The sequence below is a fragment of the Selaginella moellendorffii genome, unplaced genomic scaffold (genome assembly GCF_000143415.4).
Source record: "Selaginella moellendorffii unplaced genomic scaffold, v1.0 SELMOscaffold_20, whole genome shotgun sequence".
In the NCBI taxonomy this organism is placed as follows: domain Eukaryota; kingdom Viridiplantae; phylum Streptophyta; class Lycopodiopsida; order Selaginellales; family Selaginellaceae; genus Selaginella; species Selaginella moellendorffii.
Genome location: NW_003314281.1, coordinates 755,096 through 780,516, shown reverse-complemented (window position 1 = coordinate 780,516; position 25,421 = coordinate 755,096). Strand labels below are relative to the sequence as shown.

Here is a 25,421-nt window from a genome sequence, read left to right as displayed (position 1 = left end):
GGGAGGATCGCCCATCAGTTAGGGCTCTTCACATTTTCTTTCTTTCTTTTTTCTTACTTGGCAGTGAAGAACCCTAGAAAAGAGAATGGCGATGGCGGTGGCGCCCAGCGCCTCCGACTCCGATCTCGCCTTCCAAATGCAGATGAACGAGGCGCTGGCGGCATCGATGGGCATTGACACGCTGGATGATCGCGGAAAAGGTGAGAAGACGACCGGATTTTGGCAGATGGTGATACTGGTTTCTCGTTTCTAGCTGGATGGAGGAGCAAGCTCCTGGGCGTGGAGGGCGACGCGGCGCTGGCAATTCGCGTCCAGGAGATGGAGCTGGAGGCGCTCCAGAAGCAGGAGGAGGATCGCGGCAAAGCGGCCAAGCTGCTCAAAGCGCTCAACGAGAGCGCGGACCAGCTGCTCCACGACGAGACAATGGCTCGCGAGATCGATGAGATGGACGAGAGGGAGTGGGAGGAGAACGGTGACTTGTACGAGCGGCCTTTCCAGTCGGGGATCACGGGGACGTTCTTCCGGGTTTTTTTCAAAGGCTACTCGGTTTCCGAGGGTGGTGTGATCGTCGGTGCCGCTCTTGGTGGATCGATCATGGATTCCAGTGGAAACGAGCTCCTCCAGCTCAAGAGATACGTCGCAACTCCCACCGGGAAGAACGTCGCGCAGTACTATGCTCTCGTTGACGTTCTCAAGTCGGCTCAGTCCATGGGAGCTCGCAAGATCATTGCTTATACGGACTCTCGCCCTCTCAATAACCAGGTTGGGGTCCTTCTTTTCTTTCGCCAACTTTCCTGATTCAGACGCTTCGTTTCTTTTTCTTTCCTAGATCAAGGGATATTGGAGGGTCTCTACAAAGGCTATGATGGCCGAGTATGACAAGGCAATCGGGCTCATCGATAGTTTCGACTCGTTTGATATCAACCTTGCGCTCCACGGAGAGAACTGGCCAGCAGACAATCTAGCAAAGTCGGTCTCGATCAGCCAGAGGCAAAACACGGCTTCCAGCAGCAGGTCCATGTTTCACTGCGTCATTTGCCTCGAGGACGTCCAGGATGCGGACATTTACACTCTCACCGAGTGTTCGCACAAGTTTTGCTCATCGTGCGTGAAGCAGCACGTCGAGGCTACAGTGACAACCGGGCGGACTTTCCCGGTGGCTTGCCCGCAAGTCGAGTGCACGAAGAAGTTCACCGAGGGCGAGTGCAAGAAGCTGCTGTCCGAGGCGGCTCTCAAAGTTTTCATGAAGAAGATAGAGGAGGAGCGCATCCCTGACGCGCAGAGAGTCTACTGCCCGTATCCAAACTGCTCGGACTTAATGGATAGAAGGACTTTCCTCGACCCCAAGCCCCGGAAGTTGTGTGGAGCTTGCCACAGATACTTCTGCCTCGACTGCCGAGTTCCCTGGCATACATTCTCGACTTGTGCTGGATACCAGCGACTGCCTCTCGACTTAAAAGACGCCGCAGACGCAAAGCTCTACAGGCTCGCGGAGAACCAGAACTGGAGGCAGTGCAAGCAGTGTAGGCGGATGATTGAGCTCTTGGAAGGGTGCTACCACATGACTTGCAGGTATGATTTTTCTGCCTCGTTCTTTTTCTTGTGAATGATACTCGGTGTTCTGGTGCTATAGGTGTGGCTGCGAGTTTTGTTATACCTGTGGCATGGAGTACCGGAATAAGATACAAATGTGCACCTGCAACCTCTGGGACGACCGCTACATTATTAGAGAGGAAGAAGAGTTCTCGGACGATGGAAGTGGCAGTGACGTCGAAATGGATCTTCGCGACCCGTTCTACAAGACGCAGCTCTGTAGATACTTCGCCAACGGGCACTGTCGTCATGGAGTCAACTGCAGGTTTGCTCACGGTAATCACGAGCTGAGATAGAATCTTTATACTTTTTTTTTCCGGGAGAAGAATAGAGTTCTAGGAGCGAGTCAAGGCCAGGTTTTTAGATTTAGGAGGGACTCTCAAGGCCAGGTTTTTAGATCTCGGAGCTTAGTGGAGAGGAAAGGCATTCTATGGCGCAGGAAAATCCCAAGAGCGGACTGAAGCACGTATTGCTGGCGAGATTCAAGCCCGAGATCTCGGAAGAAGAGGTTGCATCTCTGATTGCTGGTTACGAGGCGCTTCCACAGTCGATTGAAGCGATGAAAGGCTTTGAGTGGTATGTATCTTCCTTTCTTTTCCTTCTCATCCAACCTCTTTCTGTGACAGGGGCACCGATGTGAGCGTGGAGAACCTCCACCAGGATTTCACTCATGTTTTCACCTCCACTTTCGAGTCTCCGGAGGGGCGAGATGCGTACCTTGTCCATCCCGCGCACACGGCCTACGCAAATAAGCTCCTTCCGGCTCTGGACAAGGTGATCGTTTTGGATTTCCACCCAAAGGTTGTTTGTCATCGCAGCTGAACCAAAGCTGTTGAATCTAAAAGCTTTCCAAGTTTTTCCTAGCTCCCTGGGTGCTCGAGAACAAGACGTAAGGTGCCGAGTTCTCTGGATCCAGCTTGAGACCTCTATCGGCGCCGCCTTGACATTCCCGTGAGCTTTGCAAGCGCTCAGGTATGCCATCCATGTCCATCAGAGCCTCTCCCTCGTGGAGCTGTCCCACGGCACACGCGTAGTGGTCTTTCTCGAGGCAAACTCCATGGTCGCCTTGCATGGAAGCCAAGAAAAACATCGCTCTGGAGAGCTTGCCTGCATGGCTGCAAGCCGAGAGAACGCTGGTATGCCGTCGAGGGTCATTCTCAAGAACAAGTCTTGGTGAGCATAGGCCGTATTCCACGACTCTGTATCCGATCGGAAGTCTTCGTTTCTCGCTGAGACGACCACACTGGTAGCAACGCATTTTGGATCCTGGTACTGAGACACGATCTATAGCAAGCTTGCGTGAACGAGTTTTCCTTCGCTCACAGCGGAGACACTCCACAAGCGTCGAGAGCACTGACGAAACAAGCATCGTCCAGTGTAAATCCCTCCAGATCCATGCAAACGAAAACTCGAAACCTTTCCATATGCGACCAACAAAGCAGTCCCCAAAACTTCGGTTTTTTTCTTTTTTATTCTCATCTGATTCTTACCTCGGCCAAATGCCTACATTAGGGTTCTACTATGCTCGCAAAGTTAGCGTCGTTGGGAGGTAGCGGATATGCCTGGTGCAAGCGTCATACTCCTTTCCTCTTGGACACTATTCCTTGACATGTTTAAGGCCAATAAGTTCAAATGAAAGATTAATCACTAAAGTAGAAAATCATTGTTTATTATGAATTCTTACCACCAGAAATCTATGATCAAATATATATTGGAATTGCAATGCTTGGTTTTCTTAATACTAGTGTTATTTCTATTTATTAATCTAATTGATTAAATGGAAGTTTATAATTATAAACATGTTTATAATTTATAAACACAATATTAATCAACTATTAGATGGTAGAATATACTAGAATAAAGTGTTTAGGAAAGTTTATAAATTATAAATAATCTAAATGAATAACAACCAGTAGATGGTAGAATATTCTAGAATAGTCAAGTATATTTTAGGTATATTCACTACCTGCTACAGGTTTGCTTAAGCAAAGAGAATAATGTGCAAGTAAAACAGTAGAATTATCTTTTCTAGTCATCTAATTTTAAATAAGAAATAATACGTGTAAATGGAGTTCTAGATTATAAAAGAATTAAAGAAAGTATATAATATAGGAAGATCACATCTGTTTGATTGAAAATATCCTATAAGACACTTGGATATCTTAATAATATTCATTACATCCCTTGTGATATTGTGGGATGGAAATCGTCACAATATCTTCTGATAACTAAAATGTCAATTGTTGGTTAGAGTCATAGGAAAGTTGTTAAGCTCACAACCCTTGTGAGTACAAATGAAGATTGATTTTTTTTATGATGAAGCTTAGAAGTTATGCTTCCTACATCAACTTTAAGGCCTCTTAAAGTAATTTGATAAAGGTTTTCTGCACTTAGTTTGAGGAGGTTAGCCTAAGGTTCACTCCCTAATCGTTAGAGTATTCATTGTCATATTATTATTCATAAAATGACCAGAATATATTGTACAAAGGCAAAAATATATTTTATAGGGTAGATAATAAGAGTATTATATCAATCTTGGGAAAGTCTCCAAGTATTAATAAAATAACTATTAGATTATTAAAAATATCTACGGTCTAAGATGCACAAGAAAGAAATATATTTTTCGTTACTAGATCAGATACTAATATAATTTTCATATATAGTAAAATTGAAAATACAAACCGGCACTATTGAAGATAAAAAAAAAACAATTAAAACTAAAACCTATCATTGCTACATTTTAGAACTCCATATGCAAACTTGAGCTTGATAATCATTTATAGCGACTTGTCCTGTATTTCAAGACATATCATTAATGTTAGCCAACAATATCCATTACATCTCACACCTGAATTCCATAATGCTCCATTTATAGATGTATAAATAACCAAGTTACCATTCATATGAAATGTAAGGTAACAAGACCATCCTCTTGGCTTAGATGATTTAGTTGCCCATATAGCATAGTTTGGAGTATGAGTTATTCCTTTATAAAGTACAAGATTACAATCATCTTGCATAACAAGATAATATTGACCATTAGGTGATATAAGCATTCTATTGGTTTTTAATGTTGATATTTCAGAAAGATATGGTCCAGTTTTCAAGCATGATCTAAAAAGCCAACAGAATAACCATCATCATTTTGATACAAAACCAAACTTGAGTATTCTGAAACATTAAACATGTACTCTTGGATTTGAAATTCCTCATTACTAATTGAATAGCTTATTTCCTTGTGTTATTTCTACTGTACCATAATTACTAATGTCTTGAGCAGCCAATAATCTATATAATCTCTCAAAGTTATAACGCAAACTTAATCCGGGTTGCATTACACCCCAAGATGGAAATATATTACACATCATATTTGAATACCATGGACCATCCAGATGACCACATCTGATAGATACCTCTAATAGTCTATTATTAATTTTTAAAATGTTTGCTAAAACCATCTCTCTATAATATGGTTGATTACCAGGTATTCTTTTTATTTCTTTCAAAATAAGATCTAAAATAAACTTTCGAGGTAATATAGAATTTGGATTTTCTCGAAATAACTGCATACCAAAGCATGAACTTAATAAAAGGAAAAAGTAACAGCTTAGAAGAGTAATATCTTTCTCATATCCATATATTCTAAGTATTTAAGGTTATTAAATAAATAAAGTAATTTATACTTCCAATTTAAGTTATCTTTTATGAAGAAGACAAAATGATTACATTTAAGTTTTATACATTTGTTTTTTTGTTTAAAGTTTTTTAGTGTATACTAGGATATTCTAATGGAATTAACTTTTTCTGCCTTGATTTTTTCTGCGTTTTCTTCTGTGGCATAAGATACAAATGTGCACTTGCAACCTCTGGGACGACCGCAAGAGGAAGAAGAATTATTGGACGATGAAAGCGATAGTGACATCGAGAACCCGTTCTGGCACTGTCGTCATGGACTCAACTGCAGGTTTGCTCGCCGGTAAAAGCTTTTATATTTTGTTTCACGGGAGAAAAATAGTGTTCTAGGAGAGAGTCCAAGGCCAGGTTCCAGTAGAGAGGGAGCTATGGCGCAGGAAAATCCCAAGGGCGCACTGAAGCACGTCTGTTTCTTCCTAAGGTTGTTTGTCATTGCTAAGCTAGGACCAAAGTATTTCAATCTAAAAGCTTTCCAGATTTTTACTAGCTCCCTGGGTGCTCGAGAACAAGACGTAAGGTGCCGAGTTCTCTGGATCCAGCTTGAGAACTCTATCAGCAGCTCTCGCTGCCGCCTCGACATTCCCGTGAGCTTTGCAAGCGCTCAGGTACGCCATCCATCCAATGCCACTGGAGATCCCGTCCGTCAAAGCCTCTGCCTCGTGGAGCTGTCCCAGCCGTCCGAGCAGATCGACGGCGCACGCGTAGTGGTCTTTCTCGAGGCAAACTCCATGGTCGCCTTGCATGGAAGCCAAGAAAAACATCGCTTTGGAGAGCTTGCCTGCATGGCTGCAAGCAGAGAGAACGTTTGTGAAAGTTATTGCATTGGGTGGTATGCCCTCGAGGTTCATTCTCAAGAACAAGTCGAGAGTGTCGTGGATCTGCCCGTGGCGGGCATAGGCCGTGAGAATCCCATTCCACGACACTTTATCCCTTGATCTCATGTCCTCGAAGATCTTTCTCGCTTCTCTGAGATGACCACACTGTCCATACATGTGAACCAGCGCATTTTGGATCTTGGTGCTAAGATAATATTTATAGTCACTTAGCAAGCTCGCGTGAACGAGTTTTCCTTCGTTCACAGCGAGGACACTCCCACAAGCGTCGAGAGCACTGATGAAACAAGCCTCGTCCAGTGTAAATCCCTCCAGGTCCATGCAAACGAAAACTCGAAAACCTTCCTTGCCATGCCCGCTCTGGACATATGCGACCAGCAGAGCAGTCCACAAAACAACGTCTTTGCTTTCAGCACTGTCAAAAATCTCTCTTGCCCGATCAAACTCTCTCGATCTACTGTACATGTTTAGCAGCGAAGTTGCCACCATTAGGTTTGATTCGTATCCACTTTGAGTAGCAAAACTGTGAATCAGTCGACCAACCGTTAGATCTCCAGCGTCACCACAAGCTTCCAACACGCTCACAAAGTTAGCGTCGTCGGGCTTGACACCTTCGACGCTCATGAGCTGGAACAGCCGGATTGCCAAGTTGGAATGCCCGTTCTGGGCATATGCAGCCATCATGGCATTCCATGTCACCTCGTTTTTGGTCCGCATCGCATCAAACATAGCCTTGGCCTCTCCAATATCTCCACATTTTCCATACATGTCGACCAGCGCAGTTCCCACTCGAACGTCACAAAGAATGAAAGTGGAATCAATGCTCTTGTGAACACTCTTGCCTTGTTCTAAGGCATTGCAACTGGAGAATCCATCCAGAATGCTAATCAGAGTAATTTCATTTGGTCGAATCCCTTCCTGATCCATGAGCTTGAATATGCAAAAGGCTTCTTTAGAATTCCCAGCTTGAGAGTATGCAGAAATCATTGAGTTCCATGAAACAACATTCTTGAGTGTCGAGGGCATTTTGTCAAAGATATCTCTCGCCTCGCGGATATGCCCATTCTGGGCATATGCGGCAAGCATGATAGTCCAGGAGAAAACGCTCCTCTTAGAGATTGAATCGAAGATGTTTTTAGCATCGCTGATGCTGTTGCACCTTCCGTACATGCGTATGAGAAGGTTGGCAAAGAATGAATCGGATTGAGAAAGATATCCTGCCTCCAGAAGGCTTTGGTGGAGTTTCCTGCCTGTTGTGATCGACTTGCACTGACTGAGCAAAGCTTCATATGATCTTCTCTCAGTTTTCTCATGACAAACATCCACAAGGTTATTCCTCGATAGCATCCAACGGTTACCCCTTTTGAATTAAGAGTTTTGATTTAATATTTTTAATCTAGTAGGGCATGCAGGGGTTGCTACTCTTGAATAGAATACTTAGAAGCCAATGCTTCTGATGGATCTTACTGCAAATGCAATGTTACACAGCTGTAGTACCCTTGCAGTGAAAGTCAATTCAAACCTTTTGACAATTTAGCTGTGGTGGCAAATTCTCAAACAGGCAATGGTCAATCCTTCCTCGTTAAGGTTTCTACGAGCTTGCATAAATTTTTGTGCAAAGATGATTATATATATATATATGCTTGCAGACGCTCTTGTGGCTGAAATACTCGGCTGGCATCCTTGGTTTGCTGTGGCAGTTCTCACAGTATGTAGGTTCCAAGCTGCAACATGCTTGAGCAGCGAATTTGTCTTTCAAAATTGGATAGAAAACCTCTTGAATACTGTATATGCGCCATGGATCTGCCATTAAAAGGATCCTGCCTTTCTCCATTTGCAATTCCCTTTGTAATATAAACAACTTTTGATGATCTGCAGACATCATAAAAATAATTCTTCTAATCTTAACCACCTGATTATCCATCTGATGTGTCTCACATAAAAGAAACCACACCATCCCTATCAGATTAAAGTCATGTGCACAATCTCCTCATATCATTTTGGCCAACCATATTTTGCAGCTGCATCATGATAACACTCGTAAGAAGTCTCACCTCTTTTGTTTGTGGCAACCACAATACTAAATGCTCACTCTAATAAACATAAGAAAGATATTGTGGTTTGTAGAACTTGCAAGTTATTATTAAAGGTTTATTGATGGATTTGCTAGGGGTTCAAAATGTATAGTAAGGATAATGAGTAGATTAGATATAACTGACCAACTTGAGGCATTATATAACTTCTTGTTAAATGTATATGTTCTTGTTTTGCATTTGACTTTGATCCCAAGTTCAGTAGTTGATCGAGTATTTATATTTTCATGTTATGCTAAAATAGCATTTACCTTTGTTTGGCTTCATTTTGTTATTGACCAAAACTCATATTTATTCAATGAAGTATTTAAAACACTAATGAGGAAGCTATTGATTAAATATCAAAGTCAATATCATACTATTCAGAAGCTAATTGGTTGGTGGAAAGAATAAATAGTGTATTGTGCAATATTCTAGAAAAATTGATTGTTGAAAAAAAGAAAAATTGGGACAAAATGGTTACTATATCATTATAAGTTTACAAAACCACACATAAAATATGAACTAAGTGATAAGAAGGACTTGCAATTAAGGCTCATTCAACTTAAAATGATGAATAAAAGTTAACATCAAGCTTTTTAATATATGAAACAATTCATAGTAAAGAAAGCATAGATTTGATGAAGAATCTGCAAAAGCTTTCCTAAGTTGGCAATTTGGTTTTGTTGAATAGTACACTAAATCCATAAAAATAACTTGCCACTATACTCACTCAGCTAGCTTCCAAAGATCACCACTACTATTTGGTACTAGAAAAATTATCAAGTTTATTTTCTATAGAATCATACTCTTCTTGCAATTCCTAAAGCTCCTTGGATTTTAAAACAAAAAGACAGACCAAAACCAAGAATCCCTACAAAGTCCACATCCTATATTGGTGATTAACCCTTTGATGAAGTTATAAATTTCTACAACAACTCTACACTTTCTTATAAAACTGTAATCAAATTTTGACCAAGTCATGGTAATTACTGATGACATGTCAAATAATATCAAATGACATCTTACACTCTCTAAACAAGTATTAGAGTAACTTTGATCCATGCCTTCATATAAAACACCACTATAACACCAAGTAAAACAAGAAAATTAATAAACTTTATAGAATGGTGGAAAAAGCTGTTTAAAGTTTAAAAATACCATTTGAATTTTTCTTATATTATTGTGCTCTAAATTCCAATATTTTATATTTTAAAGAACTTACTAACTAGTAAAACCTTATAATTACTCATACTCCAAAGTTTCACACAAATATTCTAGAAACAGTTTATATTTAAAACTTTCTATCTTGCACTAGATGGTGTAATTAGTTTGATTTTCGTATATTAAATTTTCAATATGAACAAAGGACCAATAGAAATATATACTTTGGCTTGTTTTAAACTGTTCAGGAAAAGTGAAACTAGTGGAATACCACCTGGCAGTGAAGAATCCTAGCAAAGAATGGCGATGGCGGTCGCGCCTAGCGCCTCCGACTCCGATCTTGCATTCCAAATGTCGGTGGGCGATGCGCTCGTTGTAGTTGTCCTCCATTGCTTGCTTCTGTTTGTGTTTGGGCGGATGGTTTCTCGTTGCTTGCTCGGCCTAGCTGGATGGAGGAACAAACTCCTGGGCGTGGAGGACGACGCGGCGCTGGCAATTCGCGTCCAGGAGATGGAGCTGGAGGCGCTCCAGAAGCAGGAGAAGGATCGCGAGATAGCGGCCAAGCTGCTCAAAGAGCTGAACGAGAGCGCGGACCAGCTGCTCCACGACGACGCCATGGCTCGCGAGATCGATGAGATGGACGAGAGGGAGTGGGAGGAGAACGGTGACTTGTACGAGCGGCCTTTCCAGTCGGGGATCACGGGGACGTTCTTCCGGGTTTATTTCAAAGGCTACTCGGTGTCCGAGGGTGGTGTGATTGTTGGTGCCGCTCTTGGTGGATCGATCAGGGATTCCAGTGGAAACGAGCTCCTCCAGCTCAAGAGATACGTCGCAACTCCCACCGGGAAGAACGTCGCGCAGTACTATGCTCTCGTTGACGTTCTCAAGTCGGCTCAGTCCATGGGAGCTCGCAAGATCATTGCTTACACGGACTCTGGCCCTCTCCATAACCAGGTTGGTTGTTCTTCTCTTCTTTCGCCAACTTTCCTGATTCAAACGCTTCGTTTCTTTTTATTTCCTAGATCAAGGGATATTGGAGGGTCTCTACAAAGGCTATGATGGCCGAGTATGACAAGGCAATCGGGCTCATCGATAGTTTCGAGTCGTTTGATATCAACCTTGCGCTCCACGGAGAGAACTGGCCAGCAGACAATGTAGCGAAGTCGGTCTCGATCAGCCAGAGGCAAAACACGGCTTCCAGCAGCAGGTCCATGTTTCACTGCGTCATTTGCCTCGAGGACGTCCAGGATGCGGACATTTACACTCTCACCGAGTGCTCTCACAAGTTTTGCTCATCGTGCGTGAAGCAGCACGTCGAGGCTACAGTGACAACCGGGCGGACTTTCCCGGTGGCTTGCCCGCAAGTCGAGTGCACGAAGAAGTTCACCGAGGGCGAGTGCAAGAAGCTGCTGTCCGAGGCGGCTCTCAAAGTTTTCATGAAGAAGATAGAGGAGGAGCGCATCCCTGACGCGCAGAGAGTCTACTGCCCGTATCCAAACTGCTCGGACTTAATGGATAGAAGGACTTTCCTCGACCCCAAGCCCCGGAAGTTGTGTGGAGCTTGCCAAAGGTACTTCTGCCTCGACTGCCGAGTTCCCTGGCATACATTCTCGACTTGTGCTGGATACCAGCGGCTGCCTCTCGACTTAAAAGATGCCGCGGACGCAAAGCTCTACAGGCTCGCGGAGAACCAGAAGTGGAGGCAGTGCAAGAAGTGTAGGTGGATGATTGAGCTCTTGGAAGGGTGCTACCACATGACTTGCAGGTATGGTTTTTCTGCCTCGTTCTTTTTCTTGTGTACGATACTTGGTGTTCTGGTGCTATAGGTGTGGCTACGAGTTTTGTTATACTTGTGGCATGGAGTACCGGAATAAGATACAAATGTGCACCTGTAAGCTTTGGGACGAACACTACATTATTAGAGAGGAAGAAGATTTCTCGGACGATGGAAGCGCCAGTGACGAAATGGATCTTCACGACCCATTCTACAAGACGCGGCTCTGTAGATACTTCGCCAAGGGGCACTGTCGTAATGGAGTCAACTGCAGGTTTGCTCACGGTATTCCCGAGCTTGTTCATGTGTTTGTTTCCAGGTTAGCAATAAACTAATTCAATATTTAATTTCTAATATGAATAAATTGCTACGCGTTGCAGCAATGCTTGGTTTGCTTAATACTAGTGTTATTATTACTTATTAATCCAATTGATCAAATAAAGTTTATAATTATAAGCATGTTTGTAATTTATATATACAAGATTAATTTTATTGCATACCAACCATTAGATGGTAGAATAAAAAAGAATATACTAGAAAAGGTTTAAGAAAGTTTATAAATTATAAACATGTTTATAAATTATAAATACAAGATTAATCTAAGTGAATAACAACCGTTAGATGGTAAAATATCCTAAAATATCCAAGAATATTCTAGGTATATCCAATACCATCCAGTCCCCCTATAGGTTTGCTTAAGCAAACCAAAAACTTGACATCAAGTTAACATTGAATATATCCACTTTGACTATGCTCACAAAGTTAGCGTCGTTGGGAGTTAGCAGATAATAACAGTGAATGGAACTTATACGGGAAAATCACAACCGTTTGATTGAGAAATATCCTAGAATATACCTGGATATTCTAGGATTATTCCTTACACTCCAATATATTTAACCAAAATATTGTACAATGTAGAGTAAAACTATATTTTATAGGATTGACGGAATATATTTTTAGTAAAACACTAAGGTTATTCAAGACATGGATTTATATTAATCTTCATATACAGGAAAGTCTCCAAGTATTAATAAAAGAACTATTAAATTATTAGAAATATTTAATTCATCTGTTCTCTAGGATGCACAAGAAAGAAATATATTTTTTGGTACTAGATAAAAATATTAATACAATTTTCATATATGTAAAATTGAAAAAAAAATCTAACACAAACTAAATACTCTTAAAAATTTGACATATTCCATAAATAAACACAACTTTATTTATGATTATACACATTTAATTATTATTGACCATTAGGTGATCTATCAGAAAGATATGGTCCAGTTTTCAAGCATGATCTAAAAGGCCAACAATCAGGCCATCATCATTTTGATACAAAACCAAACTTGAGTATTTTGAAGCATTAAACATGTATACTTGGATTTGAAATTCCTAAATACTAAATCGACATGTATGGAAAATGTGGAGATAAGAGGCCAAGGCTGTGTTTGATGCGATGCGGACCAAAAACGAGGTGACATGGAATGCCATGATGGTTGCATATGCCCAGAACGGGCATTCCAATTTGGCAATCCGGCTGTTCCAGCTCATGAGCGTCGAAGGTGTCAAGCCCGACGACACTAACTTTGTGAGCGTGTTGGAAGCTTGCGGTGACGCTGGAGATCTAACGGTTGGTCGACTGATTCACAGTTTTGCTGCTCAAAGTGGATACGAATCAAACCTGATGGTGGCAACTTCGCTGCTAAACATGTACAGTAGATCGAGAGAGTTTGATCGGGCAAGAGAGATTTTGACAGTGCTGAAAGCAAAGACGTTGTTCTGTGGACTGCTCTGCTGGTCGCATATGTCCAGAGCGGGCATGGCAAGGAAGGGTTTCGAGTTTTCGTTTGCATGGACCTGGAGGGATTTACACTGGACGAGGCTTGTTTCATCAGTGCTCTCGACGCTTGTGGGAGTGTCCTATAACTTTCACCAATAGTTTCATCAACAAATAAAAGCTCTTTAATGCCACAAAACTGCTCAATTTGTGACTTCGAACATACTTGCAAAAGAATACAGTCAATTTCTAATCGCATGGGAACGAACGGGACAAACCAAGGAGACGTCAGAGAGTAAATCTTATGGATTCATATAAGAGACCACGCACAAGGGCGACGAATCATCCTTCCTCCCCAAACTCCTTCGTAAACTTCTCATGTATTTCAAGGTCGTCTTTGCTCACCGTTGGTCTCTGTCTGGCCAGCACCTTGTCAAAGTCTGCCTTGCTGATTGGAGGTGGCAAAATCTGTAACAGCACCCAGCTTTTAGAACTTGAAGAGGAGGAAACAATGAAGGTTACCTGAGCTGCGAGCCCCTTGGTGGCAAGCTCTTGCATCGTCGTCTGGATGGCACCCGGTGTCAGTGGAGCGCAAGGCACCAGGAACTCTCCTTCTTTGGTTTTCAATCTCTTGAAGTGCATCGCGTCTTGCGTCTTCCGGACCGGCTCAAACAGGACATCCTTAACCTGTCCAAACATCGTCTAGATGAGAAAGTGCTGGAACAAGGATTACCATCAATGCTCACACAAACTGCGATGTCCGAGCCCGAGAACCCCTCCGTTCTCTTTGCAAGGTCCTCAAAGTCGCGTTCCGACAAGTTGCTCGGCGTGTCTCCTAGATGAACCTGCCACAAGAAAAAAGAAATCCTGTCACGCGGAACTGGCATATCGCCTCTCTAACCTTGAACATATGTTGCCTTGCTTTCAAGTCGGGTAGAGGAATGTAAATGCGCTTATCAAATCGCCTGCGAACAGCCTGCGAGCGTGATTTAAGTGACAAGGATGGAAAGCTCTATCGCACAAAATCCAAATTCTACTCACATGATCCAAAGAATATGGAGTGTTTGTTGCCGCGAGAACGAGAACTTTTTGATCGTTGTTTCCAACGCCCTGTGAGTTTTCTCAGCAAGCTGTAAACCAAAGAAAAGAAGCTCTTTTGCTACCTGCATCTGGACGAGAAGCTCCGTTTTGATTCGTCTCGACGCCTCGCTCTCGTTGCCTTCACCGCGTTGTCCACACAGCGAATCAATCTCGTCGATAAAGATGATGGAGGGCGCACTGTCTCTGGCCATTTGGAAGAGGTTGGCTACGAGCTTCTCGCTCTCCCCCATCCACTTGGAAACGAGATCTGACGAAGAAATACTGTTGTCACCAATTGATCACAGTCATGAACTACGCGGATAAGAAAGACTGGATCACACATACCTGTAAAAGGTGGAGTCGGCCTCCGTGGCCACGGCTTTGGCGAGATAAGACTTTCCAGTTCCCGGAGGGCCATAGAGGAGAAAAGCACGCCATGGTCGTCGCTTCCCTGCAAAGCAAAGAGAAAGGAAGGTTACTTCCTCTTCGGAAAAAAGAAAGAAAGAAAGAGAACATCGCTACCAAGTAGACTATTCACTAACCTGTGAAGAACTGGGGGAACTTAACGGGCAGTATGACCGCCTCTTGCAAAGCCTGCTTGGCGCTCTCCAATCCAGCCACATCGCTCCACTTGACATCCGGCTTCTCCCGGATTATCGCGGAATTGAGGCCCGATCGGAGCTTGGCCTGCTCGGGATCCTCCCCATCCCCATCCTCGCCCCCTTTCTTGGACGACTTGGCCTTGGTCGCGAGCCCGGCATCGCCGCCATTGGGCGCCGCGCCGCCGCCGCCCGGCCCGCCGTCGTCGATCACGGCCCGGATCTCCTCGGCGCGCCGCAGGTACTCTGTGAATTTCTGCGTGATGGCCTCCTTGATCTTAGGGTTCTTCTCGTACTTGAGATGGGTCTTGAAGTACTCGAGCGCGTTCATGTAGAGCGGGAAGGCCTTGGCGTAGTTGCCCGCATTGTCCTCCACCACTGCCTGCTTCACATACTCGATCGCCTGCTCCTTGAAATTGCTGTACATGGCTGAAAATCCCCCTTTCTTCCCGGCCCAGCGCCCCGCGCGGCCGCGCTCTCTCTCGCGCGCGCCTTGACCTAATCTAGATCCAAAATATCGCCATAGCCAATTCTCTTCACTCTCACCCTCGCAAGCCCTAATCGCATCTAAGAATATTCCACAATGTCCAAATTTGACCAGACCCTACTAGACCTAATATATAAAGACTTACGTTTAAACCAATCAAACGTTTATATAGTTATGATTTCTGGGAAAGCTTGAGTAAGATTGCGCCAATTCGGTCCTCAAACCCAAGCCTATAGTTATCGTAGAAGTCAAATATTTGCATTGCTATGTTCTTGATCTGGAGCACGGCAGATCCAGGAGTTAAAAGACGAACAAGAACGCGCAAAAGAGTCTCGTCACTCACCACGGTCATGTCCACCCTCGACTCCTCGAACCAGAGGCGATTGTCCCGCTCGTTGATCACGCACGAGATGTAGATGCACGCCAGAGCGATCATGTACGGTGGATGCATCAGTATGAGATCGGTTCCATACGAATCGTTCACTATGGACCTGCAAGGCAAGCACGGCGTGATTGACAGCTTAGAAACGAGACGCAAAGTGTTACCAGCACATCTCGATCATGTCCGACAGGCCAGCGTCTCGCAGCAGCCTGAAAGTATAATCAATCATCCAGAACAGAAGATCTAGGAAGCTCTAAAAAGCAAGACTTACTGGACAAGCGGCCTGTAAGGATGATAGATAACTAAGTAGTAATCTAGCGCCTCCAGGAGCTTCATTTCCATTTCCAGGATGTCTTTGATGTCGTAGCGAAAGCCATTCTCATCTGACCCTGCATTTCAAGGAAGTGAAAGTCAGTGAAGCTGCTGAACGAAAGAATGCCAGGTACCGATTTGTTTCATGTAGAATATGAGAAGCTTGGCTTGAACGGTACTCTCTTCGGCTTTTGAAGCGAGGTACAGGCATGTCGGTGCCACAAGCCGAGGATCATACTCTGAAAAGCTTTTCCTGTAAAACAAGTTTCGTAAGCACACCAAAAGAAGAATTCTTCAGTAGAGTTACCTGGTGTAAACCCGTCGGAAATATGCGATCGCTGTCGCCACAACACTGCATTGATCAAAATCCCAAAGTCAGTCCGAAATGATCCAAAGAGAAAACGAAGAAAGATTCAGGGAGCTAGCTAGAACGAAGAAATTAAAAAAAAAAAAAGAAGAGAGAAGCTACCGTTGGCGAACTTTTGCACGCTGTGCCAATTTCTTTATGTCTGCCCAGTTAATGAAGCAAAAATGTTATACGCTTCTTTGGAACTCACGAAACTCACAAGAAGAGAAGTAGATCTTGATGATCTTCACATCCTCCTGCGTGAGGCCACGGTCGCGATCGTCGTTAGAAACCACTGAAATCTCCTCCTGCTCAAGCAGCCTCTTGCTGCGGGAAACCACAATTCAGCAATGCGGCAGCACGGCGATGGCGATCGCGATTCATACCAGTGAGACGACGTCCAGAAATTCGCTGCCATGCGCCGCCGCCTCCTCGCCAAGCATTAGGGTAAAGAAAAATCCCGAGCGAGAGAACTAATTGTTTGTCCGCCCTATTTTTCTGTGGCTGGCTATGGCGGCAATGGCCTCCATCGCGACAACCTCGAGAAATCTCGGCGGCGCCTTCGTCAATCCATCGTCCACACCTCGGCGGAGGATCCATGTCGTGCGGGCGTCCTGTGAGTGCGTTCTTTGTTTCGATTTCTCGCGGATTGTTTGAGAATGTAGGCGATGCTCGCCGATGCCGTGATTCCTGGCCTTGCTCTGCATGGATTGATTCGAATGCGATGCTTTCTCGCTTCCAGTGCTTCGTTTTCTACTGCTTCTAAATGTGTTTTTTCTAGCGGAGCCTTCCTCCAAGAGCATCGAGAATATGCGCAAATTCTCGGAGCAGTACGCTAGACGATCTGGGACTTACTTTTGCGCGGACAAGAGCGTCACTTCTGTGGTGATCAAGGTTTGTTCTCTCTGTGTTTTCTTCTTCTCTTCTGTTTGTAGTGGATTCCAGCTCTAGCTCCTTTGCTCTCGAATTTTCAATGACACTGGGAGTTACAGGGTCTAGCGGAGCACAAAGACACCTTGGGAGCTCCGCTGTGTCCTTGCCGGTAGAATCATATTCTTCACTCTAGAGCTTCGTGAATTCACTCTGGATGCTTCTATGGCAGGCATTACGATGACAAACCCGCGGAAGCGTCACAAGGATTTTGGAACTGCCCTTGCGTTCCCATGAGGGAAAGGTTGGATCCTTCTTTCTTTTCTTCGTGATCTTGGTTTTTTCTTTCTTTTCATCTTCACTCGCAAACGATTTGCTTTACAGGAAGGAATGTCACTGCATGCTCTTCCTCACTCCAGAGAACGATTTTGCTGGCAAAGACCAAGTAAGATTTCCAGAGAAAAAAAAAAAGTATTTCCAATCGATCGCCACGAACTAACGATATGTTTCGATCTTCCAAACTCTAGACGATCTCTGCGGACGAAATCAAGGACCTCACGGCGAGCCTCGGATGATCATATCACGCATGAATGTAGTGTCAGTCTCATAAACGATGCCGTACATGCGAATATTTTATAATTAGATTCCGGTACGGCACTGGACGCCAAAGATTATACCGTCTCACGCAATCGTGAAAGAGAAACATAGGTCGGTCCCATTCTAGGGCTAACGTCTCTGTGTGGAGAGAACGCGGCTTCGATCGATTTCTTCCTTCCCGGCAGCGCTGCAGCGCGTAGTGAATCGAGGTGAGAGGTTCGTGTTGCAGCGCTCGCAGCGTCGATTTCTGGAAATTTCGGCCCCCTTGATTGGAATCCTTTGCGTCTAGCAGTCTCGGATTAGAACAGCATGAGTCGCTACGATGGCCGCTACAGTGATCCATCCTCGTACCGAGACCGGAAAAGGTACTGGAAATAACCCTGGGTGCTCATCATCGGGCTCATTTCTCTCATTGTTGTTTTCTCGCAGTGATTTTGGAAGCAGCTATGGCGGTGGAAGCCGGAAGAAGGATTTCGATTCCATGGTCCTCCCGAAAGAGCAGTTCGACAATTTGTCCCCGTTCGAGAAGAACTTTTACATCGAGCATCCATCTGTGGCAGCGCTGACGGATGACGAGGTTGTGGATTTTCGGAGGCGAAAGGACATCACCGTCCAGGGTAGAAATGTCCCAAAGCCTGTCCGGAGTTTTGCCGAGGCTTCATTTCCAGGTAGGCGAAGGTTTCTTCTATCGAGGACAAGGTTTTGATTGATCTTATGTGGATGTTTTCCAGACTATGTTCTCCAGGAAGTTCTCAAAGCCGGTTTCAAGGAGCCCACCGCCATTCAAGCTCAAGGATGGCCCATGGCTTTGAAAGGGAGGGATCTAGTAGGACTTGCAGAAACGGGATCTGGGAAAACTCTTGCATACCTTCTACCTGCAATCGTCCATGTAAATGCACAGCCTTATCTTGGTAAGTTCTATAAAGCGTTGGACTCTTTGTTTATTTTCTGGTTTGGAATTCTTAGCACCCGGCGACGGTCCCATTGTGCTGGTGCTAGCTCCTACACGGGAGTTGGCTGTTCAAATTCAACAAGAGTCTGCTAAGTTTGGTTCCTCGTCAAAGATCAAAAGCACTTGCATTTATGGTGGAGCTCCAAAGGGACCTCAGATTCGTGACTTGCAAAGAGGTAGGGAAAAGAGATGATTCACAAGGAGAGACTGAATGCATCTACTTGCAGGGGTCGAAATTGTCATAGCTACCCCGGGACGCCTCATCGACATGCTTGAAGGCCGACATACTAACCTTCGGAGGGTGACATATTTGGTGCTGGATGAAGCTGATAGAATGCTGGACATGGGCTTTGAGCCTCAAATCAGAAAGATAGTTGGACAGGTACGAGAGTATGCTATGCCATTGTGTGACGAGATTAAGTTTTGTTTCTTTCACTGTTGCAGATTAGGCCAGACCGCCAGACGCTCTACTGGAGCGCAACATGGCCTAAAGATGTCGAGCAGCTGGCTAATCAATTTTTGCATGATCCCTACAAGGTTTATATTGTTAAAAATCTCTCGGTCTTCAACGTCTTTTCTCTCTTTCTTGCAGGTGACAATAGGCTCTTCCTCTCTAAAGGCGAACCATTCTATCGCTCAGCATGTTGAAGTTGTTAATGACTACGAGAAGTATCAAAAGTGAGTATGGGAATTCTCTTTTCTTTCACTTTCTAAAGTAAGAACATACTCTGACGTTTGTCTACAGACTGATCAAGTTGCTGGACGAGTTCATGGATGGAGGAAAGATTCTCATATTCATGGAAACGAAACGCGGATGTGATCAAGTAACTAAGCAGCTGCGAATGGAAGGCTGGCCAGCTCTCTCTATTCACGGGGACAAGAGCCAGGCAGAGCGCGACTGGGTTCTGTCCGAGTTTAAGACCGGCAAGAGCCCGATCATGACCGCAACTGACGTTGCAGCTCGCGGCCTAGGTAAGTCGGTCCTCATTGTCATTTGCTTGCATGATATGTCTGGGCTCTCTTCTTGTTTTCTACTGTCTTCCGTTTTTGCATTAGTTCCTTCTCATTCTTTAGTTTTAAGATTCACCTGGTACAGCTCTCTGTTGCACAGTCATAGAAGCTCTTTTTGCTTTTCTTTTCTTTGTGTTGGGATGCAGCAAAATTCCTGTCACCCATAAGTTGATGAGGAATGGGTGGGCTGTGGACCAGTTTCCTGATGGCGCGATTGTGGCTTGGCGGCCATGCCGGAGGGATGTGTTCGGGATGGATGAAACGTTCAAGCTTCCGCCGCCATGCTGCTGTCCGCATTTCCAGAGCTGGACACATTCTACAGCCTAGTCGAGTTTCATCATGGGTGACGGCTTCGGTAAAGAAGAGAGTTTACTCGTTTTTCCTTTTCCTTCCGTCGCTAAAAAACTCAAGCTTTTTCTTTCGGTGCCCAGAGCGAGGGGAGGTTTCGTTTAGCCTTGTGCTCCTCGTTTTCTGCTCCATTTTTTCTCATTACCAAGTTACTGACTCGTGGCCTTTTGTTGTCAAACAGATGTCAAGGACATCAGATATGTGATCAACTACGACTTCCCTGGCTCTTGCGAGGACTACGTGCATCGCATCGGAAGAACAGGCCGAGCTGGTGCAAAGGGAACGGCGTACACGTTTTTCACCGTGTCAAACGCCAAGCACGCCAGGGAGCTGGTGTCCATTCTCTCGGAGGCTGGGCAGCGTATAACCCCGGAGCTCCAGTCGATGGTGAATTGCTCCAGAGGATTTGGAGGAGGAGGTAAGGAAGCTCTAGCTCGCTTGTCTTTGGTTTTCTTAGATCTCTTCGCTCACTTTGCTCGTTTTCTCGCAGTTGGCTTTCGTGATCGAGGCCGCGGATTTGGAAGGGGCCCCGCGCAATCTGGATCGAATGCTGTTCCTCTAGGCAGCAATCGTCCCTGGGGTCGATAGATCGCGCTAGCGCTCGCGCTTTTTTACACTCGTTTTCTCCAAGTGGGAAAGATTTTTGGTGTTGCAGCACTGAACTAAAGTTCTCCAAAATAGAATTTTAGAAAGATCCATTTCCTCCCGCCAAAGCATCTTCTTTGAATCTACGTGGCACCTTGGCAGGCGGACACGTGTCCTGGGTACCAACTGGCGGCTAGGGCTTTTTAAGTTTTCTTGTTCTTTCTCTTGTTTTGGGGGGAGGAAGAGCGATGGCCGTCGCGCGGGGCGGAGGAGGAGCGAATGCTGCGAATGGAGTGGCGGCGCTGGATCATCCACCGCCGGCTCAGCAGCAGCAGCAGCGGCAGGAATGCGCGGGATTCATGGCGCTCGCTCGCGATTACTTGGGCGAGCTCGTGTCGGGATCCAAGCAGGGCAGGGACAGCGTCTTGGCAAGGATGCGAGCTCTGGCCTACGAAAAAGGCCCCAGAGCCCAAACTGCCGCTAGGCAAACCATGGCGGATCTCCATCGCTGGATGCAAGAGAGCGGCCATCTCAAGATCGCCCTTCTTGGCGCTGTGAGTACTCTCTTTAATCTTTTCTTCGATGATGATCTTTTTCTCCAGGTTGGGCTGGTTGGATTGGCGGCATTGGTAGCGCTCGCAACGTTTGTGGTGGTGTTCGTATCAGCGACCGCAAATGCGATGATGATCAGCTTGATACTCTCGATCTCGCTGGTGGGGTTTTTGATGGCTTCCTTCTTCACGTCCCTCACGGCTGTGTATGTTGGAGCGCTCCTGGCGGCCGGAGTTACCATCTCCAGCCTCACATTCTTTAGCATCTGCGGGATGATCATGGCTGCCGGTACTACTTCACTACTCTCGTATATCTTTGTTCTTGGATCTTAGAAAAACTCGTTTTTTACTTGCGCTGGATGGGCAGGATGGTTCACGTTTTCGTGGGGGATTTGGAACTTCGTCCGGAAGATCTTCCAGATTGTAAGATACTCGGCTGGATCCGTGTGGAGCGCGCTATCATCGCAGCCAGTGGCAGAGATCAGTGTCGAGAGCCTCAAGCAGCAGTAAAAATCTTGATTTTAGAACCAAAAGAATTATTCATTCCATCAATCAGGTGTATTTTTTGGGGAGGAATTAAGATCATTGAATCTTTCGAAAAACTATCGAAAGAAAGAATTGTAAGATCATTGGTTCCAACTTCTCCGTTTCAAACGAACTTAAGATGAACAAAGAATCGTAAGATCATTGAATCTTTCGAAAAAGATCTAGAGATCATCGAAAGAAAGAATTGTAAGATCATTGAATTTCCAAGTTCTTCCTACTGTACACTTTGATGCACGAGGGGAGAGAGAGAGAGAGAGAGAGAGAGAGAGAGAGAGAGAACTTTTGTTTCCTTCCATTGCTAGATCGCTAAATAGCCGAGAGAAAGAAGAGAAGAGGAGCAAAGGATTGATCCTCTCAAGAACTCGTGTACTTGGTGACGGCCTTGGTCCCCTCGGAGACGGCGTGCTTGGCGAGCTCTCCCGGGAGAATCAACCTCACCCCGGTCTGGATCTCGCGAGAGGTGACGGTGGGCTTCTTGTTGTAGAGCGCCAGCCGCGACGCCTCCTGCGCGAGCTTCTCAAAGATGTCGTTGATGAAAGAGTCCATGATCCCCATGGCCTTGGACGAGATCCCCGTGTCGGGATGGACCTGCTTGAGCACCTTGAAGATGTACGTCTTGTAGCTCTCAGCATTTCGTTTGGCGCGCTTCTTCTTGCTCGATCCTCCGCCGCCGCCTCCTCCTCCTCCTCCTCCTGCCCCCGATCCCTCCTTGAGATTGAGCGCTGGCTTCTTCTCCGGCTTGAGCTTGGGTGGCTGCTTCTCGCCCTTGGCCGCCTTGCTCGCCTTCTGCTCGGACGACGAATCCTTGGCCATGTAGGAAACGAAACTGGAGAGGATCAATCAAAACGCGAGAGGATTTGCGATCGATCGTGCGAAGAACTGTGGATGCCGCCGCCCTGGGAAAGAAGAACCAGCACAACAACAAACTAACTTGGGGGAGATTATAAATGCGCAGCTGGACCAATCAGCGACGCCCAAGGCGATGGCGCGGATCGATCCGCGACGAAGTCATCTTGACCGTTAAAAGTGCAACGTCGGATACACGTGTCAATTTTCTAAGCTTGCGACGTGGCTACTCTTCCGAGGAAACTTGGCTACAGCGAAGAAAAATGCCCTTTATAAAGATCACTCTATCATAGTAGTTTTGCTAGTTTCGTATTAGGATTGTGGCGATTTCTCGGCGGAAGACTCGTTCGGGAGTTTGTGTTCTTGCGATGGCGATGGCGATGGCGGGGAGGAGATTGCGATACATTCCTGGTGGCGGAAGCAGTGGAGGACGTGATCGTTCGTCATCCCGGCGGCTTGCATAAACGAGTACATGATGGTTGGCCCGACGAAACGGAAGCCCCGCTTCATGAGATCCCGGCTCATCAAGTCCGACTTTGCCGACTTGATTGGCACTTGCTGCGGCGTCCGGTACCGGTTGACAATCGGCTTGTGGCTCAGGAAGTTCCACACGAACTTGTCCAGAGATCCAAACTCTTGCACCACCTGGAAGAGAATGAATCACGACATGGAAACTTTGGAATTGTTTGTCTCACCTCGACTATGCACTTTGCGTTGTCGACGATTTGCCGTATCTTCCCTTCGTGCTGGAGTATTTCCGGATCGGCAGACAGGGAAGAGATCTTCGCCTCATCGAACTTCGACACAACCTCGGCATCGAATCCAGCGAACGCAGCTCTAGAGAACACAAAAAAAAAAAAAAAAAAAAAACTCTTTTTAGCAGGAAGAACGAGCTCGTTTCTTTTTCTTTACCTGTAGTGCTCTCGCTTGCTCAGTAGTGCAGACCAGCTTAGCTCGGCCTGCGCACCAGCAAACACTAAAAGCTCGAATAGCTTCCTAAAAAACGAAGATCAACAAGTTGATGAGAGAAGAAAACGAGCTTACTTATCATCGTGGACGGGAACGCCCCACTCGGAATCGTGATACTCGACATACGCCGGGTCTGTAGCCACGAGACACGCTCTTTTCAGTAGCAAAAAACTAAGCTAGAATGAATGCAAGCAAGAACGAGCACAAGAAACGAAAAAAAGAATCGCGGAAACTTACGTACCACTCTGAGTTGTGATCCACGAGCAGCGTTTTTTATCTGGAGCGGCCGATGCCAAGTCGACCAATCCCTCGGGAGCCACCCGCCCGGCCTTCGGCGAGCTTTGCTTCTTCCACCCGGGATGGATCGAGCTCGGGCTCCTCATCGGACTGTAAGAGCTCCCCAGAGCTCGAGACCCTCGCGGCGAGCTCAAGATCAAAGGTGGCGGAGGAGGAGCCTCGATCTCCTTCTCCGCGAACGTAACAGCCTCCGGCACCGCAAACGTCACCTTCTTCTTCTTCTTCTTCTTGGCGCTCTCGTCCGCCGCCGCCACCTCCGCCAGTGACTTCCAAGGTGGCGGCGAAGGATCCTCCACGCAGCTGCTACAGCTGCTGGAGGACTCCTCGTCGATGGTGCTGTTCTTGGCGATGGCCATGGCTTCCTCTTTGTCGTGGGAATTCGAGCTGGAATTGGTGGTGGAGTCGGAGTAGAGGCCGTAAGTGAAGCTGAAGAACATCGGTGTTGGCGGATCCATGATCAACCCATCTTTTCTCAGCGGGCTCTGGTAGTCCAATCCTTCGCCACCATTGCAGTGTTGATCGTCACTACTGCTCACTTCTATCGTGTCGAAGCTGGAAACCTTCTTGAGAATCGGCGATGGCCGCTTGATCTTCTCCTTTTCCTCCTCCTCCTCCTTTTCCTCGTCGCCATTCTTCTTCTTCTTCGCAGGGCTGAGAGCTTTGCTCCACTGGTTTCTCCTCACCACTCTCACATTGCTTGGATGCTGCTGGAGTGGTCTTCCTGTGGACATAGACATTCTCTTCTCTCTTGTGTTCTTCCTGTTGCTACGTTCCAGCTACCGCGAACTTCTTCGTTTTCTCTGTGGGGTATCGGTTAGCTTGCACTGCAAGATCATCACCCACAACTCGCCACCTAACTAGGCGACTGGCGAGATCTAGAGCGCCACCATCGAGATTAGCTTAGCCATCCTGCCTTGGCTGTTCATCCATCGCCTTCCTTGAATCCAAAGCCTCCCCAATCTATGATGCTATGGAGGAGTAGCAAACTTGCCTCGAAAGCTTTGGGAAGAAGCCATGCCTGCCCCTGTTCATCTATGATCGAGCGAGCTAGCCGCTATCCTATGCCGAAATCTCGAAGAAATGGAGCTCTAGAACTCCATATCTCCCATCCCCGGGAAACCCAATCCAATGCTGCCAAAATGGTACCTGGATCCAGCTCCTGCGCGAGAACCCATCACTGTAAAACGCTCGCTCGCTCGCTCGCTCGCTATGGTGCTGGAGAAGCAGAAACAATGTGACCCGAAAGAAACCCCTTTATCTTCTTCTTCTTCTTTCTCTCTTTCCCTCTCGTTGCTCAGAGCTCCAGATTGACGGGGACGCCACAATGCCAGTCGCTAGTGCCTTGAATCACCACACACATCAACATTCGCATTGATTGATTCGTCGCCCATCTCTTCTCGCGCTGGAGCTGGAGAGAAACAAGAGAGAAAACTAAAGAAGAACAAAGCACGCACACGCACCACCAGTGACACACACTCTCTCTCTCTCTCTCTCTTTTCTTCCAATTCTTTTAGTGACGTGTAAGGACAGCATGTCAGCCTCCGGCCAGTAGTCGTACGCCACGTCATCCCTGTTTTGTCCTGCCACATGTAATAACCTCCAGAAAGGAAAGCGGTTTGATTGACTCGATCAAAGCTGATGGAAGAAAATATTTGATTCCACGCAATGTTGAATTTTTGGCTACCGCTTTTGTGACGTTAGATCGATCATCTAAATCCATCGAATCAGCAACAT

At 45.8% G+C, this 25,421-nt stretch overlaps 11 protein-coding genes across 14 annotated transcripts; 6 read left to right on the top strand and 5 right to left on the bottom strand.

Moving 5' to 3' along the window:
- The first annotated feature begins 45 nt into the window (after positions 1 to 45).
- LOC9637275 lies at positions 46 to 1,943 on the top strand. Its single transcript, XM_002972889.2, has 4 exons — positions 46 to 200; positions 254 to 762; positions 830 to 1,572; positions 1,634 to 1,943. The coding sequence occupies exons 1-4, from the start codon at positions 86 to 88 to the stop codon at positions 1,887 to 1,889; spliced, it is 1,623 nt and encodes a 540-aa protein (XP_002972935.2). The 5' UTR covers positions 46 to 85; the 3' UTR covers positions 1,890 to 1,943.
- On the top strand, positions 1,928 to 2,456 carry LOC9636524 (stress-response A/B barrel domain-containing protein HS1). The gene is made up of 2 exons (XM_002972888.2): positions 1,928 to 2,169; positions 2,220 to 2,456. Exons 1-2 carry the CDS (start codon positions 2,024 to 2,026, stop codon positions 2,413 to 2,415), a joined length of 342 nt encoding a protein of 113 aa, XP_002972934.1. The 5' UTR covers positions 1,928 to 2,023; the 3' UTR covers positions 2,416 to 2,456.
- A 3,284-nt stretch (positions 2,457 to 5,740) lies between these two features.
- LOC9637274 (pentatricopeptide repeat-containing protein At2g13600) lies at positions 5,741 to 7,562 on the bottom strand. Its single transcript, XM_024677960.1, has one exon. It carries the CDS (start codon positions 7,464 to 7,466, stop codon positions 5,748 to 5,750), a length of 1,719 nt encoding a protein of 572 aa, XP_024533728.1. The 5' UTR covers positions 7,467 to 7,562; the 3' UTR covers positions 5,741 to 5,747.
- Positions 7,563 to 9,668: 2,106 nt separating this feature from the next.
- On the top strand, positions 9,669 to 11,480 carry LOC9636523 (E3 ubiquitin-protein ligase arih1). Its single transcript, XM_002972887.2, has 3 exons — positions 9,669 to 10,309; positions 10,378 to 11,120; positions 11,182 to 11,480. Exons 1-3 carry the CDS (start codon positions 9,707 to 9,709, stop codon positions 11,462 to 11,464), a joined length of 1,629 nt encoding a protein of 542 aa, XP_002972933.2. The 5' UTR covers positions 9,669 to 9,706; the 3' UTR covers positions 11,465 to 11,480.
- A 1,618-nt stretch (positions 11,481 to 13,098) lies between these two features.
- Positions 13,099 to 15,141, bottom strand: LOC9636522 (protein SUPPRESSOR OF K(+) TRANSPORT GROWTH DEFECT 1). 2 transcript variants are annotated; one of them, XM_002972673.2, is made up of 8 exons: positions 14,532 to 15,141; positions 14,335 to 14,440; positions 14,073 to 14,271; positions 13,951 to 14,019; positions 13,811 to 13,885; positions 13,656 to 13,754; positions 13,432 to 13,596; positions 13,099 to 13,377 (listed from the first exon to the last, which is right to left on the bottom strand). In XM_002972673.2, exons 1-8 carry the CDS (start codon positions 15,013 to 15,015, stop codon positions 13,252 to 13,254), a joined length of 1,323 nt encoding a protein of 440 aa, XP_002972719.1. In that variant the 5' UTR covers positions 15,016 to 15,141; the 3' UTR covers positions 13,099 to 13,251. The 2 variants fall into 2 exon arrangements, with proteins under 2 accessions (XP_002972719.1, XP_024533763.1); XM_024677995.1 differs by lacking the exon at positions 13,099 to 13,377 and having other exon boundaries at positions 13,480 to 13,596; positions 13,643 to 13,754.
- A 66-nt stretch (positions 15,142 to 15,207) lies between these two features.
- LOC9637273 (cyclin-C1-1) lies at positions 15,208 to 16,602 on the bottom strand. The gene is made up of 9 exons (XM_002972672.2): positions 16,502 to 16,602; positions 16,336 to 16,442; positions 16,239 to 16,278; positions 16,077 to 16,121; positions 15,904 to 16,022; positions 15,729 to 15,846; positions 15,622 to 15,666; positions 15,419 to 15,566; positions 15,208 to 15,352 (listed from the first exon to the last, which is right to left on the bottom strand). The coding sequence occupies exons 1-9, from the start codon at positions 16,531 to 16,533 to the stop codon at positions 15,248 to 15,250; spliced, it is 759 nt and encodes a 252-aa protein (XP_002972718.1). The 5' UTR covers positions 16,534 to 16,602; the 3' UTR covers positions 15,208 to 15,247.
- On the top strand, positions 16,573 to 17,666 carry LOC9637272 (ferredoxin-thioredoxin reductase catalytic chain, chloroplastic). The gene is made up of 6 exons (XM_002972886.2): positions 16,573 to 16,731; positions 16,897 to 17,009; positions 17,108 to 17,157; positions 17,218 to 17,289; positions 17,370 to 17,430; positions 17,513 to 17,666. Exons 1-6 carry the CDS (start codon positions 16,626 to 16,628, stop codon positions 17,558 to 17,560), a joined length of 450 nt encoding a protein of 149 aa, XP_002972932.2. The 5' UTR covers positions 16,573 to 16,625; the 3' UTR covers positions 17,561 to 17,666.
- A 35-nt stretch (positions 17,667 to 17,701) lies between these two features.
- Positions 17,702 to 20,587, top strand: LOC9636521 (DEAD-box ATP-dependent RNA helicase 20). Of its 2 annotated transcripts, none has more exons than XM_024677993.1 (11): positions 17,702 to 17,791; positions 17,875 to 17,947; positions 18,012 to 18,250; positions 18,314 to 18,493; positions 18,549 to 18,710; positions 18,762 to 18,916; positions 18,979 to 19,071; positions 19,127 to 19,212; positions 19,280 to 19,506; positions 20,075 to 20,311; positions 20,384 to 20,587. In XM_024677993.1, exons 2-11 carry the CDS (start codon positions 17,892 to 17,894, stop codon positions 20,479 to 20,481), a joined length of 1,533 nt encoding a protein of 510 aa, XP_024533761.1. In that variant the 5' UTR covers positions 17,702 to 17,791; positions 17,875 to 17,891; the 3' UTR covers positions 20,482 to 20,587. The 2 variants fall into 2 exon arrangements, with proteins under 2 accessions (XP_024533761.1, XP_024533762.1); XM_024677994.1 differs by having other exon boundaries at positions 17,711 to 17,798.
- Positions 20,588 to 20,668: 81 nt separating this feature from the next.
- On the top strand, positions 20,669 to 21,581 carry LOC112347300. Of its 2 annotated transcripts, XM_024677997.1 has the most exons (3): positions 20,669 to 21,032; positions 21,081 to 21,318; positions 21,397 to 21,581. In XM_024677997.1, exons 1-3 carry the CDS (start codon positions 20,727 to 20,729, stop codon positions 21,537 to 21,539), a joined length of 687 nt encoding a protein of 228 aa, XP_024533765.1. In that variant the 5' UTR covers positions 20,669 to 20,726; the 3' UTR covers positions 21,540 to 21,581. The 2 variants fall into 2 exon arrangements, with proteins under 2 accessions (XP_024533765.1, XP_024533764.1); XM_024677996.1 differs by having other exon boundaries at positions 20,669 to 21,318.
- A 135-nt stretch (positions 21,582 to 21,716) lies between these two features.
- LOC9636520 (late histone H2B.L4) lies at positions 21,717 to 22,453 on the bottom strand. Its single transcript, XM_002972671.3, has one exon. The coding sequence runs from the start codon at positions 22,386 to 22,388 to the stop codon at positions 21,930 to 21,932; it is 459 nt and encodes a 152-aa protein (XP_002972717.2). The 5' UTR covers positions 22,389 to 22,453; the 3' UTR covers positions 21,717 to 21,929.
- Positions 22,454 to 22,670: 217 nt separating this feature from the next.
- On the bottom strand, positions 22,671 to 25,170 carry LOC9636519. The gene is made up of 5 exons (XM_002972670.2): positions 23,632 to 25,170; positions 23,466 to 23,523; positions 23,334 to 23,417; positions 23,117 to 23,258; positions 22,671 to 23,066 (listed from the first exon to the last, which is right to left on the bottom strand). The coding sequence occupies exons 1-5, from the start codon at positions 24,422 to 24,424 to the stop codon at positions 22,734 to 22,736; spliced, it is 1,410 nt and encodes a 469-aa protein (XP_002972716.2). The 5' UTR covers positions 24,425 to 25,170; the 3' UTR covers positions 22,671 to 22,733.
- Positions 25,171 to 25,421: the final 251 nt, after the last annotated feature.

What these genes read in the sequence shown, in the direction of transcription:
- LOC9637275 (XM_002972889.2), top strand. Translation starts at nt 86, where the DNA reads ATGGCGATGGCGGTGGCGCCCAGCGCCTCCGACTCCGATCTCGCCTTC. An exon ending in CTCGCCCTCTCAATAACCAG is followed by an intron (nt 763 to 829) that starts GTTGGGGTCCTT and finishes TTTCTTTCCTAG; the next exon opens with ATCAAGGGATATTGGAGGGT. An exon ending in TGCTACCACATGACTTGCAG is followed by an intron (nt 1,573 to 1,633) that starts GTATGATTTTTC and finishes CTGGTGCTATAG; the next exon opens with GTGTGGCTGCGAGTTTTGTT.
- LOC9636524 (XM_002972888.2), top strand. Translation starts at nt 2,024, where the DNA reads ATGGCGCAGGAAAATCCCAAGAGCGGACTGAAGCACGTATTGCTGGCG. An exon ending in GCGATGAAAGGCTTTGAGTG is followed by an intron (nt 2,170 to 2,219) that starts GTATGTATCTTC and finishes TTTCTGTGACAG; the next exon opens with GGGCACCGATGTGAGCGTGG.
- LOC9637274 (XM_024677960.1), bottom strand. Translation starts at nt 7,466, where the DNA reads ATGCTATCGAGGAATAACCTTGTGGATGTTTGTCATGAGAAAACTGAG.
- LOC9636523 (XM_002972887.2), top strand. Translation starts at nt 9,707, where the DNA reads ATGTCGGTGGGCGATGCGCTCGTTGTAGTTGTCCTCCATTGCTTGCTT. An exon ending in CTGGCCCTCTCCATAACCAG is followed by an intron (nt 10,310 to 10,377) that starts GTTGGTTGTTCT and finishes TTTATTTCCTAG; the next exon opens with ATCAAGGGATATTGGAGGGT. An exon ending in TGCTACCACATGACTTGCAG is followed by an intron (nt 11,121 to 11,181) that starts GTATGGTTTTTC and finishes CTGGTGCTATAG; the next exon opens with GTGTGGCTACGAGTTTTGTT.
- LOC9636522 (XM_002972673.2), bottom strand. Translation starts at nt 15,015, where the DNA reads ATGTACAGCAATTTCAAGGAGCAGGCGATCGAGTATGTGAAGCAGGCA. An exon ending in GCCGACTCCACCTTTTACAG is followed by an intron (nt 14,272 to 14,334) that starts GTATGTGTGATC and finishes TGGTGACAACAG; the next exon opens with TATTTCTTCGTCAGATCTCG. An exon ending in CTCCATATTCTTTGGATCAT is followed by an intron (nt 13,886 to 13,950) that starts GTGAGTAGAATT and finishes TCACGCTCGCAG; the next exon opens with GCTGTTCGCAGGCGATTTGA.
- LOC9637273 (XM_002972672.2), bottom strand. Translation starts at nt 16,533, where the DNA reads ATGGCAGCGAATTTCTGGACGTCGTCTCACTG. An exon ending in TTCCGACGGGTTTACACCAG is followed by an intron (nt 16,023 to 16,076) that starts GTAACTCTACTG and finishes CTTGTTTTACAG; the next exon opens with GAAAAGCTTTTCAGAGTATG. An exon ending in GACATGATCGAGATGTGCTG is followed by an intron (nt 15,567 to 15,621) that starts GTAACACTTTGC and finishes CTTGCCTTGCAG; the next exon opens with GTCCATAGTGAACGATTCGT.
- LOC9637272 (XM_002972886.2), top strand. Translation starts at nt 16,626, where the DNA reads ATGGCGGCAATGGCCTCCATCGCGACAACCTCGAGAAATCTCGGCGGC. An exon ending in TCACTTCTGTGGTGATCAAG is followed by an intron (nt 17,010 to 17,107) that starts GTTTGTTCTCTC and finishes TGGGAGTTACAG; the next exon opens with GGTCTAGCGGAGCACAAAGA. An exon ending in TGCGTTCCCATGAGGGAAAG is followed by an intron (nt 17,290 to 17,369) that starts GTTGGATCCTTC and finishes TTTGCTTTACAG; the next exon opens with GAAGGAATGTCACTGCATGC.
- LOC9636521 (XM_024677993.1), top strand. Translation starts at nt 17,892, where the DNA reads ATGAGTCGCTACGATGGCCGCTACAGTGATCCATCCTCGTACCGAGAC. An exon ending in GATTCGTGACTTGCAAAGAG is followed by an intron (nt 18,711 to 18,761) that starts GTAGGGAAAAGA and finishes ATCTACTTGCAG; the next exon opens with GGGTCGAAATTGTCATAGCT. An exon ending in TTTTGCATGATCCCTACAAG is followed by an intron (nt 19,072 to 19,126) that starts GTTTATATTGTT and finishes TCTTTCTTGCAG; the next exon opens with GTGACAATAGGCTCTTCCTC.
- LOC112347300 (XM_024677996.1), top strand. Translation starts at nt 20,727, where the DNA reads ATGGCCGTCGCGCGGGGCGGAGGAGGAGCGAATGCTGCGAATGGAGTG. An exon ending in CGGGATGATCATGGCTGCCG is followed by an intron (nt 21,319 to 21,396) that starts GTACTACTTCAC and finishes CTGGATGGGCAG; the next exon opens with GATGGTTCACGTTTTCGTGG.
- LOC9636520 (XM_002972671.3), bottom strand. Translation starts at nt 22,388, where the DNA reads ATGGCCAAGGATTCGTCGTCCGAGCAGAAGGCGAGCAAGGCGGCCAAG.
- LOC9636519 (XM_002972670.2), bottom strand. Translation starts at nt 24,424, where the DNA reads ATGTCTATGTCCACAGGAAGACCACTCCAGCAGCATCCAAGCAATGTG. An exon ending in GTGGATCACAACTCAGAGTG is followed by an intron (nt 23,524 to 23,631) that starts GTACGTAAGTTT and finishes TCGTGGCTACAG; the next exon opens with ACCCGGCGTATGTCGAGTAT. An exon ending in ACGCAAAGTGCATAGTCGAG is followed by an intron (nt 23,067 to 23,116) that starts GTGAGACAAACA and finishes ATTCTCTTCCAG; the next exon opens with GTGGTGCAAGAGTTTGGATC.